Source organism: Amblyomma mixtum, chromosome 3 (assembly GCF_055824585.1).
Source record: "Amblyomma mixtum isolate Tamu chromosome 3, ASM5582458v1, whole genome shotgun sequence".
Classification (NCBI taxonomy): domain Eukaryota; kingdom Metazoa; phylum Arthropoda; class Arachnida; order Ixodida; family Ixodidae; genus Amblyomma; species Amblyomma mixtum.
In genome coordinates this window covers 87,937,943-87,959,267 of record NC_143014.1, presented here as the reverse complement: position 1 = coordinate 87,959,267, position 21,325 = coordinate 87,937,943, and the positions used below count along the sequence as shown (strand labels likewise).

The window sequence follows — 21,325 nt, the reverse complement described above, 5'->3', positions numbered from 1 at the left end:
ATACAGGTTATACAAAGTTTTCTTTACAAAGTATGAACCCTAAAAACAATACTTAGAAAAACATGCTGGAAGATAGGGCTAAGGTTGTTGCACAACTAAGTTTGTGTTTATGGGTTTATGGGGTTAAACGTTCAAAAGCAACTCTGGCTATGAGGGACATTGTAGTGAAGGGCTCCGGAAATTTCGACCACCTGGGATTCCCTAATGTGCCCTGACATCGCACACGGGCCTCTAGAATTTCGTCTCCATCAAAATTTGACCACCGCGGCTGGGATCGAACTTGAAGTCTATCGAGTCAGCACCCGAACACCATAAACACTGAGCCACCGCGGCAGTCACAACTAAGTAGTAGATTAGACACCAATGGCACTGCTTTCTTGTGGACATTAATTAGTTTTAGTGTGCAAAAGAACAGTCAACTTGGGCAATAGCACAGGCCACAGGTGTTACAAAAACCCCACCATGAAGTTTTTTCACAGTAAATATATGAAAAATCTGTCCTGCTTCACAAAACTATTCATGTTTGAGAAATAAATTTTTGTTCTTTTACAATGGCACTGCACATGCAAGTCTCCCAGCAGAAAAGTTGTGAAATGTCTTGCAGAGAAGGTTGTTCCTTACCCTCAATCTTAAAGGAGTTTATAAGCCAAATTTTTGGTTGTGTTTTCTTTGTAATGATACACGAGATGTTAGATACATGGATTACCATGTGTATTTGCCTATGACTGCAATATTATCAATAACTGGATCTCTTCTCTCATGCTGTAAGTTACGGTTTCAACAGCCCAACGATGGTTCCGACATCGAAGGTCGATATAGATGACGTGACGCACGAAGAAACTGATCTGATCACTGCTTTGTCGTTTTAATTCCCTAGAACGCTAAAGCCAACTTGCCTCAAGAGCCAGAACAACGAATGAAGAAGCAGCGATTACAGTGCAGTTTCTTCATGCCTCTCATGACCTATACTGACCTTTGACATCACAGCTATCATTTGGCTGTTTACCAAAACAGCACGAGTGAAGGATGTCAATTATATACTATTTAGTGGCCATAAGCAAATATCACGTGGTGATCTATGATAACTAAGAAGAAACATGAAACCAAAATTTTGCTGTATATACTAGTTTACGAGCAAAGCTAGGCAGTAAGCATTTTACAGTGCTGTATTTCTCTACAAGTGCAATCCCAACTGCTCATCCCTCACATTACTCAAGCTCTAATCAATTCTGAAGTGACCTTACCAGTAATGCACCACAGGGTGTGAGGCCAAGGAGACCACATAGAAAATTGAGATTAAACTAAACTCAACAAGATTTTGTGCACACAGTTATACTTTCACCAATGAAAGGCGTAGTGGTTGTGCTACAGTCAGATCCTCATTCAGGCTGCCCCGTGAGAACTAGTCTTAGTGCAAGTCACCATCTAAAATAAAGACGCCAATCAAGTTCTTTCAGTTTGGTTGCAATCAATGAACCCGTTCCTCCTATTCTGCGCAAGATATGTTCATATTCATTTTAAATAGAAAAAAAAAAAGCTTTTTTTTCTACCATCTGAAAAACTAAAACAGCCATAAGCATGAATGCGTTTGTTGCTATAGCTAGCCAGTGTCAGCTTCTTGGTGGCAACACGAAAAAAATCCTGAGCACCAGAGACATACCACCTATTATCCCTTAGGGTGTCCAGTCTGTTCTTCATTCAAGTTTTTGTACCAATTAAAAAAATAGTTCAGTTCTGACTGAGCTCCAAAATGGAACTACAGTTCATAGGAGCTTTGAATCAATTCACGTCAATGCTGTTTAGCCTATACACACTGATGGCAGGTGATTTGCTTTGGTAAAAACCACTACAGAATAAAAAGAGAAGGCAAAAAGCATTTGACTTCCTTGAAAGGAAACAATGAACTGCAGAATGCAAAGATTTAGGAGTTGAAAAGCTGACACACACCTATCAGGCAGTAAGTATACTGTGAATGAGACAGCGTACATAATGCACTCTGGTGCTGAAAAACTTCCATTGTCACATCGGGCAATATGTGGGAGTTCATAAATTCTTTCTTCATCGTCGTCATTGCAAAACACTGGTGTTTCTGGGATCAGCCCCATAACAATAAAACATAACACACCATAGCTTCATGCACAAAACATTAGGGTCACATGCAGTATACGAGGTAAACAGAAATGACAATGCCTTTTTAAACTGCAATGTCACTCACAAACAAAATAACTGCTACACATCTATTGTAATGTCACTGTTTATGCGTACAGAGCTTCAGCATTTCTTATTCCAGCACAAAAATGCTACAGAATGACACTGCTGAGTTAGCACATGGGTACCTCCAAAAGCAACTCGTATGAGCACGGCACCTGCATGCCATAAGCTAAGCCAAAAACCACAACAATGCAGCCACCATTTCCCATGCAAGGCCACCAAACAAGACTGCACTACTTAGGTTCTAAATGTACACAATGCTTGGCTGAAACTGATATGGAAAGCAGTCAATTTAAACTAAGAAACTTTACTACTTCGGTTTTGTTCTGTAAAAAGGAAAATTTAACATTGTGGTTCAGCTCTAGCTTGTGTAAAAATGTCTTTTTGGTTTTTTGTTCAGGTCAATACCAATAATCTTCACAAGTTCATATTCACTGGGACATCAATTTGTTGCACTTGCAGACACTGCTACTCTGTGCCAGAGCAAGCAATACAAAAAAATGATGCATTTCGCTGACATATCTGACACATGCTACCAGTCTGACACTCCCAACAATGAAGTATCATATTGGAAAGAAATCAGAGGCTGCATTTGTTCGACACCAAGAGAACAATGGGAAGCAGATGGCCCTTGACAGAGTTAAGGTCAAATGACCTTGCGTGTTCTTATTCTCCTCTAATCAGTTCTCAAGTCGGGATTTTACTGCACTCATGTGTGTAACTCTCCTGGTGGTACAAGGCACCAATACAATGTTTTATACATAATTTACTTAACCGGAGACAATTTTAATGTTTCATAAATGGGATTGAAATGCTAATGTTTGTATACTGCTTTGCTTGGAAAATGCTTTAACAGTGCAAGGAACCACGAGTGCCACTTGTTTTTTGTTTTTTTGGAGCTAGAAGACTTGCGCTGTGCAAGAAAGCATGGAGGGCAAATTAAATCAATTATTGGTAATATACATAAGCTACGCTTGTAAAAACTTGTCCCTGAAATGCACAGTATAGGAAGCCACAAGGACATTTTAATCAAACTCGTCTTTAAACGGCAGCCCCAATGCAGGCAGCAACACCAGGTTTTCTTCTAGTACAAGAGTGTAAAACTATATACACAACCAAACCTTAAGTAAGCTCACTGGTGTTTCTTTTCTCTGTTAGGAGACCAAAAACTGAATTTAAAGGATTTTTTTTTCACAATGGAAGACTTAGCATCCAGGGTGCCCAATTCCCCAATAACTTTATTAGAAACGCTGCAGATGGTTTTTATGGAGAACTTTTCGATCAATGGATGCACCCGTTTTTATGTATCTGATCAGTGAGCACAATAGAGATTGCAGGCCGGCAAAAGTGCTGCACTAAAAATTAAAAAAGACTAATACAGACTACAGACCCAGTTGCCAGACAGTAATTAGACAGTTGTAGTAGAGCATAGCGTTCATTAGCGTTTTCACACACAGAGCTGTAACGACACAGTGACATACGGCTTGTCGCCGACAGCTTTAGTGGACCATAGTTACTGCGAAATGAAAAACACTGTGCTGCCATCTAGAAAAAAAGCCCACAGCACTTCATCCACCGCGGTGGCCCAGTGGTTATGCCGCTCGGCTGCTGGCCCAAAAGATGCGAGTTCGATCCTGGCCACAGCGGGTCGAATTTCGCTGGAGGCGAAATTCTAGAGGCCCGTGTATTGTGTGATGTCAGTGCACTTTAAAGAACCCCAGGTGGTCGAAATTATTCGGAGCCCTTCACTACGGCATCCCTCATAGCCTGAGTTGCTTTGAGATGTTAAACTCCCATAAACCATAAAACTTCATCAGTGATGCGAAGCACTGCTTTTCACTAAAGGGTGCACTGGAGAGAGCATTAACTATAATAAATTATGATGAACACTTTCGTAAAAAAAAACAAAAAACGATGCACTTAACACACATTTTACAGTGGTCACATGGTGGGATACACCAATAATAGCAAGGTTTCACTGTAGGATGTCGCTTCAGCTTGTTTTATGAGACTTCATTTCTTTGATATTACAGTGTTCAACTCGCGCAATACGAGACAAGATCTCATTTCCATAATGACAACGATGATGGATTTTTATGGCGCAAGGGAAACTGTGATTATAGAGTGCCATGGCACAAGGTTTTTTTCGTTTTTTCCATAACAATTTCATGACATGTCTCGGTTAGTTGTTGGTCCATTTAAGTGAGAAACAGCACTAATACAGCCTACTGGGAATTATTACCTGCAGGGACTCTTCTTTGTTTGGCTGGCTTTTGCCTTTAGGCGATGACCCTCGGTGTTTACTGCCAGGGTGCTGACTGTTAGACCCAAAGGGCACCACCCATGCTACAGGACGCTTGGAAGTGGGTTTCCTCTTTCTGGGTGACAGGCGCTCCCTTTGCTTTTTCACCCCAGCACCACCACCGACAGACACAAAGCACCTGTCCTTAGCCACATCATCCTCACTGTGACAGTTTTCCAGAAAAAACTGTGAAGTTTGTACAGCAACACTGTTTCTATCTGTGCTTCTGCAAGCATCTTCTGTGGAGTTCTTTTCTGTTGAAGTAGTCTGGGCTTCAGATGAAGAAGCTGTGCAACTGCCATCAGCTAAAAGGAATAGCTGTTCAAGCCTGTGTAGGCGTTCTACTTCCCTTTGCAGCTGCTTCAAATAGCCATGTCGCTGTCGGTCAACCAAGAATCTCAGTTTTTCCAGCTCTTTGTGAGCCAGGCGCTTCAGCTTGCAACTTTTCCCATTCACCGTCAGCAGCTGCGATGATGTCCCTTCAGATGCAGTGCTGTAGGATGTAGAAGAGCTGTGCTGCCCACACACTTGTTGTTTCCTAGAAGCAACTAATAACTCTGGTGAAGAGCAAACTTCACTTTCATCTGATCTTGAAAGCAAAGCGTCTGAAACAGGAAAAAATACCAGCTTTTCAAACTTCAACAACAAGGCATCTAAATGCAACAAATATTTAAGAAACACACATTTGATGCTGCTTCCTACCTTCAGAGTGGCCTCGTGACTTTGCTGCTTCACTTAAGGATGGCATGCCAGAATGGATGTCACTTGTCATCACCAAAGAGGGTTTGGTGGGCACACCAATACTGTTGAGCAATGCAAAAAATGAACAGAATTTAAGTTTCTGAGTGCAGTATAATTACAACACAGAAGCTTAACGATACCCTGCCCAATTCTGTGACTTTCATAGCCTGATCAAGTATTTCTCGAAGAAAAAAGAGAGTGAAAATGCAATGCACTTCATGCAGCAATGTGAAGCGCTGTAGCTCGTTTTGTTTTTAACAAGGCACACCACATATTGCACACTCACCCGAGTTTGTCTCGCCTGATGAGTTTTCGGCACGGTGCTGACGCCTGCACAGAAAGCGCTGCATCTGCGCGAGAAGTTTTTGATACTTTGAGAGGTGCTGGACGGGCAATGTACCGCTTTCGCACCATCCCATTGGCACCTGCAGCCGTGCCAGCAGGCTCGGCTCTTGTCATGTTGGTGGCTTCTTGGCATTGGGTTAGCGATGGGAGGCTTGACCCAGACACCACTAGCCTTGGATCACGACAGTCCTGTTTTGCTGCGGCAGGATCAGCAGTGCGAATGCGGGGAAGGGCACCCGTCTCAAGTGGCACCACAGCAGGTACATATGGGAAACCACTGCTCAGCCAATAGTCAAGTCGACGCTTATAAAGCTCACTGCAAGCTCGAGGCAGCTCAGCAGGGGTCACACTTCGAGAGGCCAGTCCAGGAACAGCTGTGGGGAATCTCATTTTCAGCCTGTTGTTGTTAATAATTGTGAAACCAGTGACATCCAAAGGACCAGAGTCTATGTCAGAAGCATCAGGTGCAGTAACAAAATCACGATGTCTTCTTTCCACCTGTCCAATGTTGTCTGCTGCATGTTTTCGAACTGAACTTGCACGCTTCTTTGAATTCCTTGCTTCTTTTAGAATTCTGTGACTGTAACACAGTGAAACACTGCTTGCATAATCCTGCATGGGCATTTCAAAGCGTCCTCTGCTTGCAGACTTCTGCTCTGCACACATATGATCCACAGCCGTGAAAGGTACTTCTCGCTCATTATAGTTTTGCCGACGTTCATCTTCAGCAGGTGAGGAAAGAAAATGTTCTTGTCTGGTTGGTGCAAGGCCATTCAAACCTTCTGCACCACTGCCTGATACTAATAAATCAGGTTGCTCCGTTGATGCTGTCACACCTGTCTGAGTAGACACAAGATTTGTAGCTGATGCATTGGCCTGGACTTCTGCATCTTTAATTGAACAGGCTTCAGTCTGAACAACAACATCACGAAAATGCGGGCCAGCAAATATGCGTGTTTTTTCTTCTGGAGAGACACTGGCTTCATTGATGAGAACACTGGTGTTCGATCTATGAATGTGGCTCTCTATGTCTGGATACTGCAGCCTATCATGTCCATGTGTTCTCTCACTGGCACCAGAATAGCCAATGTCTGCCCCGTTGTCCCATTCCAAACGTTTGCTAGAAGTGTAGCTTGATAATGAGGCTGGAGATGCCCGTCGTGGTACATCAACTGTAGAATCATCTCGAGAAAATGTGTCGGAGCAGCTATGAAAATCTGTTTCACAAATGGACAGTTCATGTATAACACTTTCCACAATGTCTTCAATAGCTGTGTCAATTTCAAGGTGAGAGTCCCAAGATTGAAAGCTGACATCTCCACATGAAGAAGTTGAATACCTTGGTTTCCAAGCACTCGCATCACAAGAGGGCTTCTTTAAAAATTGTTCTTTGATAAACTGCTTCCTTTCAGGTTCCTCAGCTTCTCCAGCTGCAGAAGGCTGCCTCAGTGACTGTGGCACAACTGTAAGCACAGATTCGAGAGAAAGTGCCAATTCTGGGTTACTCATTAAGTTGCCTTCCGAAACATCTCGCTTTGGAGTGACCACTGCATCTAGAGCACTCTCAGTTGGCGACCGATTCGCCGAGCGTACTCTTGGACAGAATGGTGCAGAACCCGCTGCCTGTTCCTCTTCAAGCATTTTGTCATACGACTGAGTACCTCCATCCGCAGGTCCAGACACTGTATAGCTGCTGCTCTCATGTTCAGTACTCCCTTGTGATGTAGTCACGACTGGTATACTCTCGCTGCTGAATGAACTTGCAACCGATGTCCCTCGAGACGTCGCGAACATCAGAGCCGGTGGTGCGGAATACGATATGCCTTGCGTCTTTCCTGGCGGGCAGGCGTCGGTCGTTTCCATGGGATCCTTTCTGGCAGACCGAGGAAACGTGCTCAAAGCAAAGCCGATGCATGCATTTTTCAGTTCCTGTTCGTGCGCGCTGCTCGTAAACGGTGGTGGTGGTGGCAATGGCGTATATTGGTATATCGTAGTACGAGAACGTCTGCCACCATTTGCACAAGCGCCGCTATTACTACAATTGGCGGTGCTCCAGATTGTTCGTAATATTGGCAGCTGGTCTTCGCAGTGTGCTGATGTATCGCTGTCAAACTGCGCGTCTGGTGTCGAATAGCACAGTGGGAACGAGAAAGCTGTGACAAAGCTCGACTGTGCTGTCAAAGGCAGCTCCATTTCTCCAGGATCGCATGTTGCCTGCACATAAACAACAAAATTAATCACATCGTGTAGAACCGACGGTGCAGCTAAGTGCACGGCATTACGTCAACGCTTTCGGTTATGCACCCAAGGCACTCGACCTGAGCGACGCGCGAAAGTTCAACAGTAAAATAAACTCGGTCTACTGCTTCCGAAAGCGGGAAGAACGGAGTGTGTCCTTACAAAAACCATAAATCGTACTAAAAATGTTTGGCTTGATCACTAGGTCGAGGAAACAGTAGCACTACAAGAAAAACACCGTTAGCAGCTTTGTTTAAAAACAGAACGACCGTTGCACACCTCGTGCACGAGCCGGGTTTCCGCTTCCTACGTACGTTTTCACAGGCACAGCACAATCGCGCTCACGGTACACCACTCGAGATATACAAGTCAACAATACCCAAACCCACCGCGTTTAGTGCGCCAAGCGTTAACGGCCGACTGCGCGAGCTACCCTACCCTACCAGCGCCTGCGGCCGCCGCAGCCACAGGCCACCACAAACACGTAAAAAAAATAAATTAAACAAATAAACATGAAGGGCAGGTGTCGCTGCTATCGCTAGCGGTGCTTGTAAAAAAAAATGAAAATCATTTTTTTTTTTTTTTAGGAAAGGAAATGACGCAGCAACAGTATGTCATATCCATCTCAGTGGACACCCATGCCGTAAGAGAAGGGATAAATGAGGGAGAGAAAGAAAAAAAAGGAAGAAAGAGGTGCCGTAGTGGTCGTCTCCGGAATAATTTCGGCCTCCTGGGGTCCTTGCACTGATATCGAACAACACACGGTCGCCTTTTCAAAATCCGATTCGCACGGCACGAATCATGGCTAGCCATGGCGAACAAGGAGCCGATGCAACCCAACAAAAACAAAATAAACCTCTTGTCCTGAACCGCCAAATCCCGTTCTTTACAGCAAATTTTTTGCCGACGCTTCGCTTTAACACTGGTAATTAAATTAAATTAAAAAAAATATAGCTCACCTCGAGCAATACTGGAAACGCCGTTCGTGCAGTTCGCGCTTCGCCGAGCAATCTCTCTGCAAGCTTTCAGTTGCGTGCCGCTTTCTCTATGTTGTACGCGCCAAGTGCTCTCCGTGAGCGCAAAGCACGTGACTAGTGTCCCCGCCGGCGATCGTTACGTGTACTGCCGAGCGCACAGGACCTTGAGCTGGGCTCAGTGATGCAAGGCAGGCAAGGCCTCGCAAAGCACTTAAAGGAGGTCATGGTCCCAGGCAGCGTTTGTTTTTATTCAGGTCAAATGAATGTCGTGCGTTACCGCAACGAGCTGCCGCATTATTCGTGCTTGCAGATCCTTGCAAACAGCGCCTTGCGCAAGTTTACTTCCACTTACCTTGAGCACAAAATTTTGACGTGAAAAGCTTATTTACTTTCAGAGAAGGTGCCAAAACTAAACGGAACTGCGTACTTAGCAGGCGGTGTGCACCAGTGACATTACAACTAATGCCGCATAAATATTACCCACCACTGAAGTGACTGATAACGGCTTTGGCACATTTCCGTGTACAGAACACATCCAGCGGCGGTGATATTTGGGCAATGAAATACGGAAACTTTAAATGCAGAAAGGCTAGACAGCATGGCGCCGTTGTGACACAGGCTGAAAAAGAAGCTATCTTTTACAGGTTTGCATTGTTTCGTTAGAGTTACCACCACGACCGGCTTTGTTTGCCCACGCCGTTGAACGGACCAACGCAAGGAAGCGCTGAACGGATCAAGGTGCAATATCTTGGTGGCAGTGCCACTGCAACACAAATTTTATTCCCAGCCTATGCAAGAACCAACCTGAGCAGTATGCTCCTTCACACGACTGTCAAATATAGCATGCACGTCGGTGCAACCTTTCACACCAGCGTCCAGCATTTTCTGCAAGTTGTCCACGTGAACACGAGAAGTCATTTCAAGCAGAACCATTTCTTGCGACTTCGGGAGCACAGCCACTGTAAGCTCGGGGCCACGCATGGACTCTTCAAGATGACTAATGTCGACAAGCGGGACATCATTTACAAATCCTACGGAGCAAGCACATACGTAGTCCTTCAGTGCAATTCCAGCGTCGATGAGCGCCAATGTGGCAGCATTGATGCAAACACTCAAAGTTCCACCGTCCGACTGCAGAGTTTCCACAAAAATATCAATTTGTGATCGAGGATACAGTTCAGTGAGAACAGAAGCTTCAAATGCTTGCTGGATGTGCAGGGTCATTTCTTGCGATTTTTTATCGCCTCGTGGACGACGCTTTCTTTCCAAGGTGCTGAATGTGGCCATGCTGAATTGACAGTTGACTAGCGCGCGGTCATGAAAAGAACGGGAACGGCTGCCTCGTGGTTCGTGAGGACCGTAAACTGCAGCAAGGACTTTAGCATTACCTTGCTCGATGTAAGCTGATCCATCGGCTTGACCGAAAACACCCAAGCGACACGCTATTTTCCTCTGTTCAGACGGTTTTCGACCGTCTAAACGATAACCTTCGTCAGACAAGAACTCCAAACCCGCCATTTTACAACTTTGCCGTAAATATGCGGCGCTAGGGTCGTCGTCGTCGGCCCGTGGCTACAGTGGCGGCGTCAGCGGCGTCGCCTAACGCGTGTCATGTATTAAAAAAATTACTGCAATGCTGGTTTATAATAAAAAACAAAATAAGTACTTTTGGTTATAAAAAATAGTATTTAGTGTGTTGAATGATAATTTTATAAAGTAATGTTTTTACTGTGACGCACTTTTCAGTACTGCCATCTGGGAGCCAATCTTCACGTTTGTACTCCGAAATGGCATTCTGGGATAAGAATTTACGCCATGTTGGTAGTTGCCGTCTGATACCAGTATTTACATCGTGCCTGTAAATAAAGTCCGGGAAGAGTTTTCTGACCAGATTAAGTACCAAGCCCGCCTGTAACGATGAGTCCGGCGGAGACGAAGAAAACCAAGCGGCGAAAGAACAAGAAGGTGGCGCGTTCCACAGGGAAAGAGCAGATTGAAGGCGTAGGCATGTCTACAGGAGTTGGCAGTGCTAATCCTTGTATTGGCCAGAACGCAAAGGTATACACGATCCTCTACATTTGCTTTCCTCTCTGCGTCTTTTGTCTCTTGCTATTTGGCAGTCGGAGCATTCAGATCGAACAGACGAGTGCGCCACTTCATCGTTTGCTTGTGTATTACTGTATGAAATATGAGAAATGCGTCTCAGGGTGGGGAGGGAGGGTGCATAGGACCTTTAATTATGTGCCTCGGCGTGTTAGCGCTTTCACTGCTCCTTAATGCGAAGGAAAAAAAAGGGGGTTGGGGGGGAGGAGTGTGTAGGGAGCAAAAAATGGGCACACTTGTGTATTTTGTGCTCGCTGCGCTTGTCTTATCGCAAGATTTCCGGAGAAGTCATCTCCATCCGAGGAGCAAGATTCAGAACTGAGGCACGTTTTCGGTATGCGTTCAAACCATGCTCATCGCGAGCGGTCGTCTCCCACAGGATCGCTTTTACCGAGATTATGCTATCCGTCTGGTGTTAAACATTGCCTTTGGTGAAGCATTATTAATTCTTGCTCAATAGGAAGTGTTTCACGGCCGTATGCAGCCCGCCCATTGCCATGTCACGCCCACTGTCGCCAGAGCTGGCGTAGTGCTCCTGTTGTAATGTAAATTTTCACAGTTTGTAGTTTTCTTTAGTTTCGCTCGTGCTTAACCGAAGGGTTACACACGAGACATCCATGCCTGTAGGCGAGTCGCACGCAAAACAAGCGGAAGAAAACAAAGCTCAAACTCCTGTTCTTATCCTGATATCATGTGGAATTAAAGGTAACTAGTAGGCAGGTGTCTAATATCAAGCCTTGTGTGCCTGAGCGCGTGCGTTTTGTCCACGTGTCTTGTTTCCCGGTTTTTTTTTTTCCTTTTTGATATTAGGTAATATTAGGTATATCGGTAATTTTTCTCTTATATGGAATTTGTTGACAAAGCTAATTCAGTGAATTACTCAGTATTAGCATAACTAATACCTAGTCTATTTCTGGTGGAAGCTTTGCAAGTTTATGAGTGCATGCAAATTTCATTTTCGAATTTCCTCATCATTGCCATTGTTGGTTCTCTGTGCTCTAGTTTGTCTTCTGTATGTTTTCGGAGTGTTCTTGTGTGTATGAAATGGCAATGGAAAAAGCAGTCTGTACCATTTACTTACCTTATTGCCATGAATGTGGTTTGTACAGTGAACTGAAAGGCTTTTTTTTTTTTATTGTGAGCAGGTGGATTGTTAACTTTGACTATAATTTCTGTATGCTTCTATAAGGATCATTTCATGCATCTGTTGCCAAACATAAAAAATAATTAACAACCAGTCTGTAAAAACAGTGAAGTGGTTTTAGGCATGCAATAAGTGGCAGGTCATCATACATCATAAAGAGTGCCTTCTGTTGGTTCTTCCTTGTTTCCTAGAAATTGATCTTGTTTTAATGCCAGCATGCAACTGTGATACTGTGATGCACGTTTAAGAGTGCTGGACCTGTCTCATACCTCATGTTTTATATCTGCTTATATTCAAATTCCACGACTGAAATTGGCAGTGTTGTCTTGTACCTGTTAATTTTGGTCGTGACCACAAAGCATTTCAGTAAAGAGTTTTTGTGTGAGTTGGCTTGGTACTTCAGACATAAGTGCTGTGCAAGAACCGCATTCACATTTCGAAGACATGCACACACTCATACATATACAAATTCTACAGCATTCGTTTGCCTGTATGTGTCTTCCTAATGTGAACATGGTTCTTGCACTGCAGTTATGTCTGATATGCATTGTTACCAAAACCTGTTTGCATTTTCATGGTGGGTGCCATAAACACTAGTGAAAAAAATGCTGCTAAAAAACACGGTAATAATGGAGCATTTAGTTTAGTTCTCAAAGCATTGTGGTTCTGTTGTGCACTTTGATTGTTGCTTTAGCACGGGCATCATCTGTCGCAAAACTTCCTAGGCCTATGTGCCTGTGGCTGAAGTGTAGTAGTACAGTCCTCCTGGTGAAATGGGCATACTAATTTGGTTCAAAAACTGTATTCCATCGCAACACCTTTAATCTCAGAATTGGCAGGTGGCAGTGATCACTGCACTGTACTGCATAGAAAAGTGTAGACATCAGAAGGGATGTTATCCCAAACCACGAATGCAGAGCACATATGTGCAGTAGTGGCAGAAATGGCTGTCTCCTTATATTGTCTAACAATGACGTCTGAAACCAAGTTGTATTAATTCTCTGTGATAACTGGTTTAGTGTATTGCAGATATGGAAATAGCTAAGTGTTGGTCATTTTCTAACACTGCATCTTTTTTCTGAAAAACCAGGTTGTTTCTTGAACATTTGCAAGCGCAACATGTTCTTACACACATTTTGATTTTTATAAAAGCTGCTTGTTTCTTTGTGTGTATGTGAATGTGGTATCTTGTAGATATTGTGAATTTTATTTCTAAACAGTCGTGTAGGAATTAGTTCATCTAGTGATTACATTTGTATCACTCAGGATTTTATTTTAAGTCTTGATCTTTTGTCCCGCCATACCCCTCTCACCGATTTTGCTAACAATATATCCATCTCACCGTCTTCACTTTCTCTGTTTATATATGTTGTTAGACGGTGGCCATGATGATGTCCTATATATCCAGCTCAACACTGATCATTCACTTGCAGCAGCCCTGTGATAGATGCGGAGTCTTGCCAGATTGGTTTTCTAGCGGCAGATTTTTGCAGTCATTCATCTTGTCCCACTTTTGTAGCAGCCTTTGAAAGATTGCTTTTTAAAAGCTAGACAACAAGCTTAGTATGGTGCTTTATGCCCCAAAAAAAAAGTGGTAGGGGAAAAACACAAGTGCAGCCCTCGTAATATGTCTGCATGGACATGGATTTTTTTTGCACGGATTCCAGACGCTATGCAACACCGCCATTCACTTACAAACAGTGGCAACCTGTTCTTTTTGCTAAGGACGTCACGAGTTTGAATCGACTGGTGGGAAAACTTTCAAATTCAAATTTTTCAGCCATAAATGCAAGTTTGCTGCCAGGCAAACTTCAACATACCCAGAAAGAGCCAGAAAATTAATTTTTGCTCAAAACAATAATTGGTTGCAGTTGTCCTCACTGTCCCTTTAAAATGTACTGAATTGCTGTAGGATGTTCTTGTAGGTGTATGAGTAAGTGCTTAGCATGAAGCCTTTCATATTAATTTTTAACGATTGCTCTGTTGTGTGCTTGTGGGCTTTTTCACTTGCCCGAGACTCACTGACCTCAAACAAGGGACTAATGTCACTTGGGAGTGTGCTGTCCAAATTAGTGCAAAACAGATAAATAATAGTATTTGTTTTTTCTCTGCTATAAAAGGAAATTTGAAATGTGTGAGCAAACTTTATTAATTAAAGCGGCACCATACCTCCAGCCTAGAGTGAGTGACTGTCACCTGGTCACATTACCATGTAACTTTCTTCTGCAGTTGGTGCAAATTTTTATTCACATAGTTTGTAGAATACGTTTTGCTGTGTTGTAATTTGGAAAGCCTCGAAGTGCAGAGTTGCTGAACAGTAGAGGAAAGAAAAGCATCATGCTGCCTTGAGAACTAAAGTTCCTAGGCCACAGGGTCTATTTTTCATCAATATATTCTGGCACTGGTGAAGCTACCTAGGTTCTTAAAGGTTGAGGAGGATACTTCTAACCCCTGCAAAGATTTTGAGGTTTGGGGGCACTGTAAGTGCCCCACTGCATGGCTTAAAAGCAGACTCCATGGCCTGGCAACTTTTGACCTGCAGACAAGGTAGTGAGTAACATTCATGAAGGCTATTGAGAGGTGTGTCAGGCTGGGCAATACTCAACTTAGACCCTCCATCCTTCTGCTGGATATGCAGGCATGCTCCCCTCAGGGCTGCTGCAAAACTGCAATTGTTGCTATACCCAAATGCTTCATTCCTGCTAAAATTGCACAAGACAGCTGGCAAAAGCTTGGAACAAAAAGGTCCGCGTCTTTTTCTAATTGCAGAAGCCAAAGGCTGGAGACATAATCGTGTGAACTGCTGTCATGTGCACGGTTTTGTGCATTGGCAAAGAAATCAAGTGAAGAGCTTGCGGTGTTATATATCTTGCCAGTAAAAAAGGAGGTTCAGCCAAAAAAACGATGAAGTGTACTCAAGTATAGTTGGCAGGACGTAGCTAAGACTGGGTAATTTACTCCAAGCTTTTACTGGGTGGTACATGGTACAAACTGACTGGAGCATGTTTTCAGGTACAAGGTGAGGGAAATAACCAATAATGTTTATGTGCCTTGAACATACCTTGGCACCATGAGAGGTGGCTCAACCACACTCGCGCAGCCACGTGCACTCACATCCACTCACTCACACTCGCACTCACAGCCACTCACTCACACTCGCACTCATAACCACTCACGAACACTCGCACTCATGTCCGCTCACACTCACAACCACTTACTTGCATTCACAGCTATTCACTCCCACTCACAACCATTCACTCATGCTCATGTCCACTCACTCACATTCACGTTTACTCACTGCTTTCTTACCTGCTGACAACAGAGGGGATGAAAGATTTACTGCCTCGGCCAACTGCGCTCGTGGCTCCTCTGGCATAGTCTTGGTCGCAGAGATTTGGTGGCGAGTCGCCCGGTACTCTGCCTGGCTCTTTGGACAGTTTTCACAGTTTTGATGATCGAAGGAAGTGGTTGGTCGCTTATCTCTCATATCTTTCATGTTCCGAACCAATGCTACGCTTGTGTGCTTCTGTGCTTGCTGCTGAGACGATGAGTGCCTGTTTAGCGTCAGCTAAAATACTTAGACATGTTTTGGAACGGTTTCCATTCTCCTTAAAGGGGAGCCAAGTTTTAGTGCAGCACCCCCTTCCCCCAACCTCCTCTCCTCTAGGCACCTACAGTCAAAACTGAGCGGGAAGATTAGGAATGATTATAAAATATTTATTTCAATGTGACCTGCGGTCAAAACGTAGTGGAAAGATGAGGAATGATTATAAAATATTTATTTCAATGTGATGGAATTGCAATATGTACAAAATGTTATTGAGCAGTAGTTCTTACTTTCATGTGCAAGATCTGCAGAGGAAGACAATCCCTGCGCTGCTGAGGCATGAATGTAACAACGCGCTTCCGAATGACTTTCCATTCTCTCTAAACCACAGAAAATACGGCACATCTGTCTTTTGTTAACTGCGAAAAAGAACCTGAAAAGATTGCCTCAAAGTGACCCTGCTAGTTAAGTTTTTGGAATGCAACATCATGGGTCTTTGGCTGCCAGTATCGTCGGAAAACCTGAATGGCCACAACATCATCATCATCAGCCTGACTACACCCACTGCAGGGCAAAGGCCTCTCCCATGTCTCTCCAATTAACCCTGTCCTTTGCTAGTTGCCGCCACTGTATCCCCGCAAACTTCTTAATCTCATCCGCCCACCTAACTTTCTGCCGTCCCCTGCTACGTTTGCTTTCTCTTGGAATCCACTCCGTTACCCTTAAGGACCAGCGGTTATCTTGCTTTCGCATTACATGCCCTGCCCAAGCCCACTTCTTCCTCTTGATTTCAACTAGGATGTCATTAACCCGCGTTTGTTCCCTCACCCACTCCGCCCTCTTCCGATCTCTTAACGTTACACCTATCATTTTCCTTTCCATAGCTCGCTGCGTTGTTCTTAACTTAAGCTGAACCCTCTTTGTTAGCCTCCACGTTTCTGCCCCATAGGTGAGTACACAACACTGCACTGTAAACAATGACAGAACAGATCCAACAAAGTAAAGGTCTGGGGCAGGCCTGGCGCTCCCTTTGATGATTAGAGAGGGCGATCTCAACCCCTCCCCCCTCCTCCCCCTGTGCAAATGCCCATGGCGTTTTTTTTTCTTTTTTCGTTAAAATAAACCACTACCACAGTGGTCCTGGGAGGTGTCTAAGTACCAGTGTTGGGTCTGCCTTAACAGTGACGTGTCCTTGCGTCTGCATGGATACATTGGAGGCAAGCGGTGACTGAATACTTTTAGCGGCGTGGGAAATGGAGAGTATTTTCGAAAAGATGGAGTGAATTGCTCACAAAATGGGAAATGGCTGGAATGGGCCCCAAGCATAGGTCGGCGCACTCACTCATGAGTGTACTCATATCGCTACACTCACACTCACGGCTGTGAGTGTAAGCGAGTGGATGTGTGTGCGTGTGTGTGTGGCTTGTCATGAGTGCGAGTGAGTGGTTGTGAGTGTGAGTGCGAGTGAATGGATGAATGGACGCGAGTATGGGTGGTCATGAGTGCGAGCGTGAGTGGAGATGAGAGTGAGTGCAAGTGGATGCGGATATGATGAGTAGATTTGTGGTGAGTGGACATGAGTGGCAATGAGTAGTGGGTAGATGCAACAACGAAGTTGGTCGCGTGTATTTCGCGACAACAGCTTCCGCTTAGCTATTTTCATGTTGTTGACAGCTGAGCAAATAAAATATTCACCACGGAGGGCGCTCGAGACAGCATAAGGCAGCATGCCGGTGTCTTTAGACAACCGAAGCAGAGGATTCCGCTGGCGCAGGAACGGCAATCTTGCGTTGCCATTTGCTTTTGTAGTTCACCGTTTGAATGGGCGCAGGCCCTTCATGGGTGCAGTGAGTCGCTACGAGTTTTATTAGCTCCTTTGGGGGGGGGGGGGGGGGGTTCAGGACATGGAACGTGTGATAAGTGACCTCTTTCTTCGAGCATTGAAACTGAAAATTTGCTAATAGTCCAACAGAGCCCGGGTGGCTCACCAACATCTTTGTGACTCCTGAAGGCTATGCCAGGGGAGCCACGAGCGCGGTCGGCCGCGGCAGTAAATCTCTCGTCCCCTCTATTGTCAGCAAACAAGGAAACAGTGAGTGAGCATGAATGAGAATGTGCGGTTTTGAGAGCGAGTGGCCATGGGTGTGAGTGGATATGAGTGCGTGTGTGAGTGGTCACCAGTGCGAGTGAGTGGTTGTGAGTGCGGGTGGTCATGAGCATGAGTGACGACAGTGCGAGTGGACATGAGTGGTTCGGAATGTGAGTGAGTGGATGTGAGTGCGAGTTGCCGTGTGTGTGACTGAGCCACCTCTCATGGTGCCCAGGTATGGCCTCAAGTACAGGTTTGCTCTGTAGAAAAAGGATCGAAAGGTGACCATTATTAATTACTTTAGAACTGACTCTTTGGCTTACTTTGGGGTATAGTTAAGAGCAGGGCTGGCTTCGTCTAGCCAGAGCATTTATGCGTGACCGATCTGTGGACATGCCTGCCGTGCAATAATCCGTCTGCAGGAGGCCTTAGAAACCAGTGCGGTGTTCTTGCTTGAGGCCGGTGCGTGCAGAGACCACGAGCGCATCCGAGCGGGCGTAGGGGGTGGTAAAAATGCTCATAATTTAGAGGTACTGGATAAGGTGTGTAGTGACTCTAACCTAATTATTCTCACATAGTCCTCTGCATCGTTGGGCGAGGAAGCGTCATTCGTGGAAGAATGCGTATGCAGCTAACTTGTGAGCCGTTTTGTATTGTATGTCCTTCTGAAATGGTAGGACGTTACTGGGAAAAAGCCGTATCCGGAAGTTCTTGGAGGAAATAGTAGTGTCCAGTTCAAAGGATTCCTCAAGCTATCCAGATATCAGTGTGGGTAGAACTGCTGAAATTGGAGTGTACAAGAAGTTATTCCACTTACCGTATTGCAAAACCACAGAGATAAAACAAAATCGTTTAAGCCCATTTCACTTGCCCAGTGCCAAAGATTGGGCATCACAAATCAGAACCACGCTTTGCACACATGCAATGGAAGCTTGTATGCAGTTCTTGACTTTCTAGGACAGCCCGCAGCAGCCCAAATTGCCAACGGCGTAGTTCCACATACATGGTGCTGACGAGAGCCTTCTTATGACCCTACAGAAAAACCTTTTTTTTTTTTTTTCGACCCTAGGGAGAGCGTTGGGGGAGCTTAGTCATCAACTCCCCCCTCCTCTGTCTCCTTTCTCTTCTCGTCGGATTTTTGGCTATGATGTTCGTCGGATGACTTTTCCTTGCTGCTTTACTGGCATCTGCAGTTTGAACAGCAGCACTCGGTTGCTCAGTACACTTAGGAGAAACGAAAAGTGTCGCCCTTACCTTGATTCTTATTAGCTTTCATTCGCTTGTACTGCTTTTCTTTTGCAGTTTTATTTTCTGGAATGAAAAGGTGACAATACTCAGAAACATATTTTAGATTTCTTTCCTGAGTATATAAAAAATAAATTCGAACTTTGCATCCAACCAATCAAAAAGGGTGCTGCCAATGTGGCTGCTACCTCATATCTACTCCCGAAAATAGCCGCAATGTTTCTTCACCATCGGCAGGAAACAGTGATTTCTGGAGCAGATTAAAACATTAAATATTACCACTTCAGCTATCTTCTTCGCGTCAAGGCATCACCATGTCAGATGCTATGCATGCAAAAAATAAAAACCACATGCTTGATTTGCGACGCAGTGCTCCAAGTACATGACAGAAACAAGAATCTCTGGCGTTGCCGAAACGCACGCTTGGTTTTCGCGTCGTTTCCGGGCTTGAGCCTAGCTTGTGCGGTTGAAGAACCAGGCCTAGTAGGTCAGGTTCTTTTATGTGTGGCCAGCCCAATGAAAAAAATTACGGCCAGAGCAGAGCTCTACAATGCACACAGCCGGCCACAGAAAAACACCTAAGCGTCCACTGCAGTACTCGGTTATTGCCGAGAAGCTGACAGTCGTTGTTTCAGCAACAAGCATTGAAACTTTGTCTATATGAGCTCGAGTTGTGGAGGAGGCGTGTCGAGAGACATCTGCATTTCTAGCAGTGGCAATGCGAAATTCGATCAAAGGATCTGACACAACTCGTAGCGGCTCACTGTACCCGCGAAGGGCCTGCACCCATGCCAGCAGTGAACTAGTAAGGTGAACAGCAGCAGCTGGGAAAAAACAGCGCTGAGACGAGGGACAAAAAAAGAAGACAACAGGACCGGCGCTGCTTTTTTTTTTTTTTCCTAGATATTATCCAGCACATCCTGCGGCTGTGGCCCTTTGAAGGAAGCATCCCGCCGCACAACACCTGAACCTCAACCGGGCACAGTGTGCACGTCTTGCATGCCACGAGGTTAGCCGTGCCTTGAAAGCACACAGAGCGATTAGTGAGGCCAATGCAGCCTGGTCTCCCTCGTCTCAGTGCTGTTTTTTCCCAGCAGTATGTACCAACTAGCTCAACTCTCCGTTTTATTGAACCGCATCAAAAGATTGACGTTCCCGTACCAGCATAATCCTCTGCTTCGGATGTAAATAGACACCGGATTGATGCCTTATGCTGCCTTGAGTGCCCTTGGCAGTGAATATTTACTTACCTCAACTGTCAACATGAAAATAGCTAAGCACATGCGACAAACTTCACTGTCACGTGAAGTTTGCCGCCACTTATATCCATGCGTCAGTCACATCCATTCACACCCACTCATGTCCTATCACCACTCGTCTCTCTCACACACATCCACTCACTTGCACTCACACTCACATCCACGTCCACTTGCACTCACGACCACACACTTACACTCGTGACCACCCGCACTCCCATCCACTCACTTGCACTCACGCTCAGACATGAGTGTGATCAATTCAGTGATCATTGCAGGAGTGTGCAATGAACCTGCAGTTTTAAAGGGTGTAGACTTTTAATAATTAAGTTTTTCTGCTCCCATTGCAGGATGCTGGAGTTCTCGATTTGACATTGTCAGCCTCACCAGCTTGTGGACCAAAAGAACTGCAAGGGTGCATTCTCTGCTCAAGGAGTCATAGCACTGATTCTGCTACAGGTAGGTTGAATGGTGCATGTTGTGCTGCTGCTCTTGCTGTTGTTACATCTTGTCGCACACTGAGCATTTTGGGACAGTAATTCGTAACCTTGTTAGCTTCAAAAATACAGAATGCATGGCGAACTTATATCCTGTTTGACATCTACATCATTGCTAAATGGTGCTGGTGTTGGCCAATTGGTATAACTGTCACATTCAAATGAAGGAGACTAACAGTGCTTCTTTTGTCTCCTCCATTTGTTTCATCCTGTACTTTTTTTTTTTTATTTCAGTGCACAATTTGTTGAGCAAGCTGCGGTTGTGGCTTACCAGCAGCAGCAGCAGCACGTTATGGGGTGCAGTCTTATTTGGTTAACTAGAGGAGTCATTATTCTGGCAGCTTTAGAATCCGAGTCACACTGTGAGAAGTGGCTGTGGCTGCTAAAGCTACTTGTTTTTGCTAATCTTATCTACATCAGTGTCTCACTGAGGGTTAAATGTTTTGGTTTGCTGCATTTTGTTTTCATTTTAATGCAGAATTAGATAAGTAAGTCTGTCTTTAGAATACTTATTTAGCTTTCCTTTTAGTGAGCTCATTGCATACTCTCAGACTTTACTGCTTTCTTTTTTCTTTTTTTTTTGCTTTGCAGAGCATACCAAAGATGCTGTGGATATCTTTGGCCCGGTAT

General features: G+C 44.7%; 3 protein-coding genes across 14 annotated transcripts in view; 1 reads left to right on the top strand and 2 right to left on the bottom strand.

The window, feature by feature from the left end:
• LOC149350849 (uncharacterized) overlaps positions 1-21,325 on the bottom strand; it is a 43,737-nt gene that overhangs the window by 1,313 nt on the left and 21,099 nt on the right. Inside the window, exons 1-4 of one of the 6 annotated variants that reach the window (XM_089580032.1) lie at positions 8,797-9,425; positions 5,541-7,813; positions 5,216-5,316; positions 4,454-5,118 (exon numbers count right to left, since the gene is read on the bottom strand). In XM_089580032.1, coding sequence (XP_089436158.1) covers positions 4,454-5,118; positions 5,216-5,316; positions 5,541-7,792 — 3,018 coding nt within the window. In that variant the 5' untranslated portion in view covers positions 7,793-7,813; positions 8,797-9,425. Of the gene's footprint in view, positions 1-4,453; positions 5,119-5,215; positions 5,317-5,540; positions 7,814-8,116; positions 8,505-8,796; positions 9,426-21,325 lie in introns of those variants that run through there. The other 5 variants (XM_089580033.1, XM_089580031.1, XM_089580030.1 and 2 more) reach the window with 5 other exon arrangements.
• Positions 9,563-11,612, bottom strand: Ski6 (exosome complex component Ski6). The gene has a single exon (XM_089580041.1). The coding sequence runs from the start codon at positions 10,330-10,332 to the stop codon at positions 9,592-9,594; it is 741 nt and encodes a 246-aa protein (XP_089436167.1). The 5' UTR covers positions 10,333-11,612; the 3' UTR covers positions 9,563-9,591.
• LOC149350847 (uncharacterized) overlaps positions 10,627-21,325 on the top strand; it is a 145,012-nt gene continuing 134,313 nt past the window's right edge. For all 7 annotated transcript variants that reach the window (XM_089580040.1, XM_089580036.1, XM_089580038.1 and 4 more), the window contains exons 1-3: positions 10,627-10,872; positions 20,549-20,657; positions 21,287-21,321. In XM_089580040.1, the coding sequence (XP_089436166.1) occupies positions 10,732-10,872; positions 20,549-20,657; positions 21,287-21,321 (285 nt within the window). In that variant the 5' untranslated portion in view covers positions 10,627-10,731. The remainder of the gene's footprint in view (positions 10,873-20,548; positions 20,658-21,286; positions 21,322-21,325) is intronic.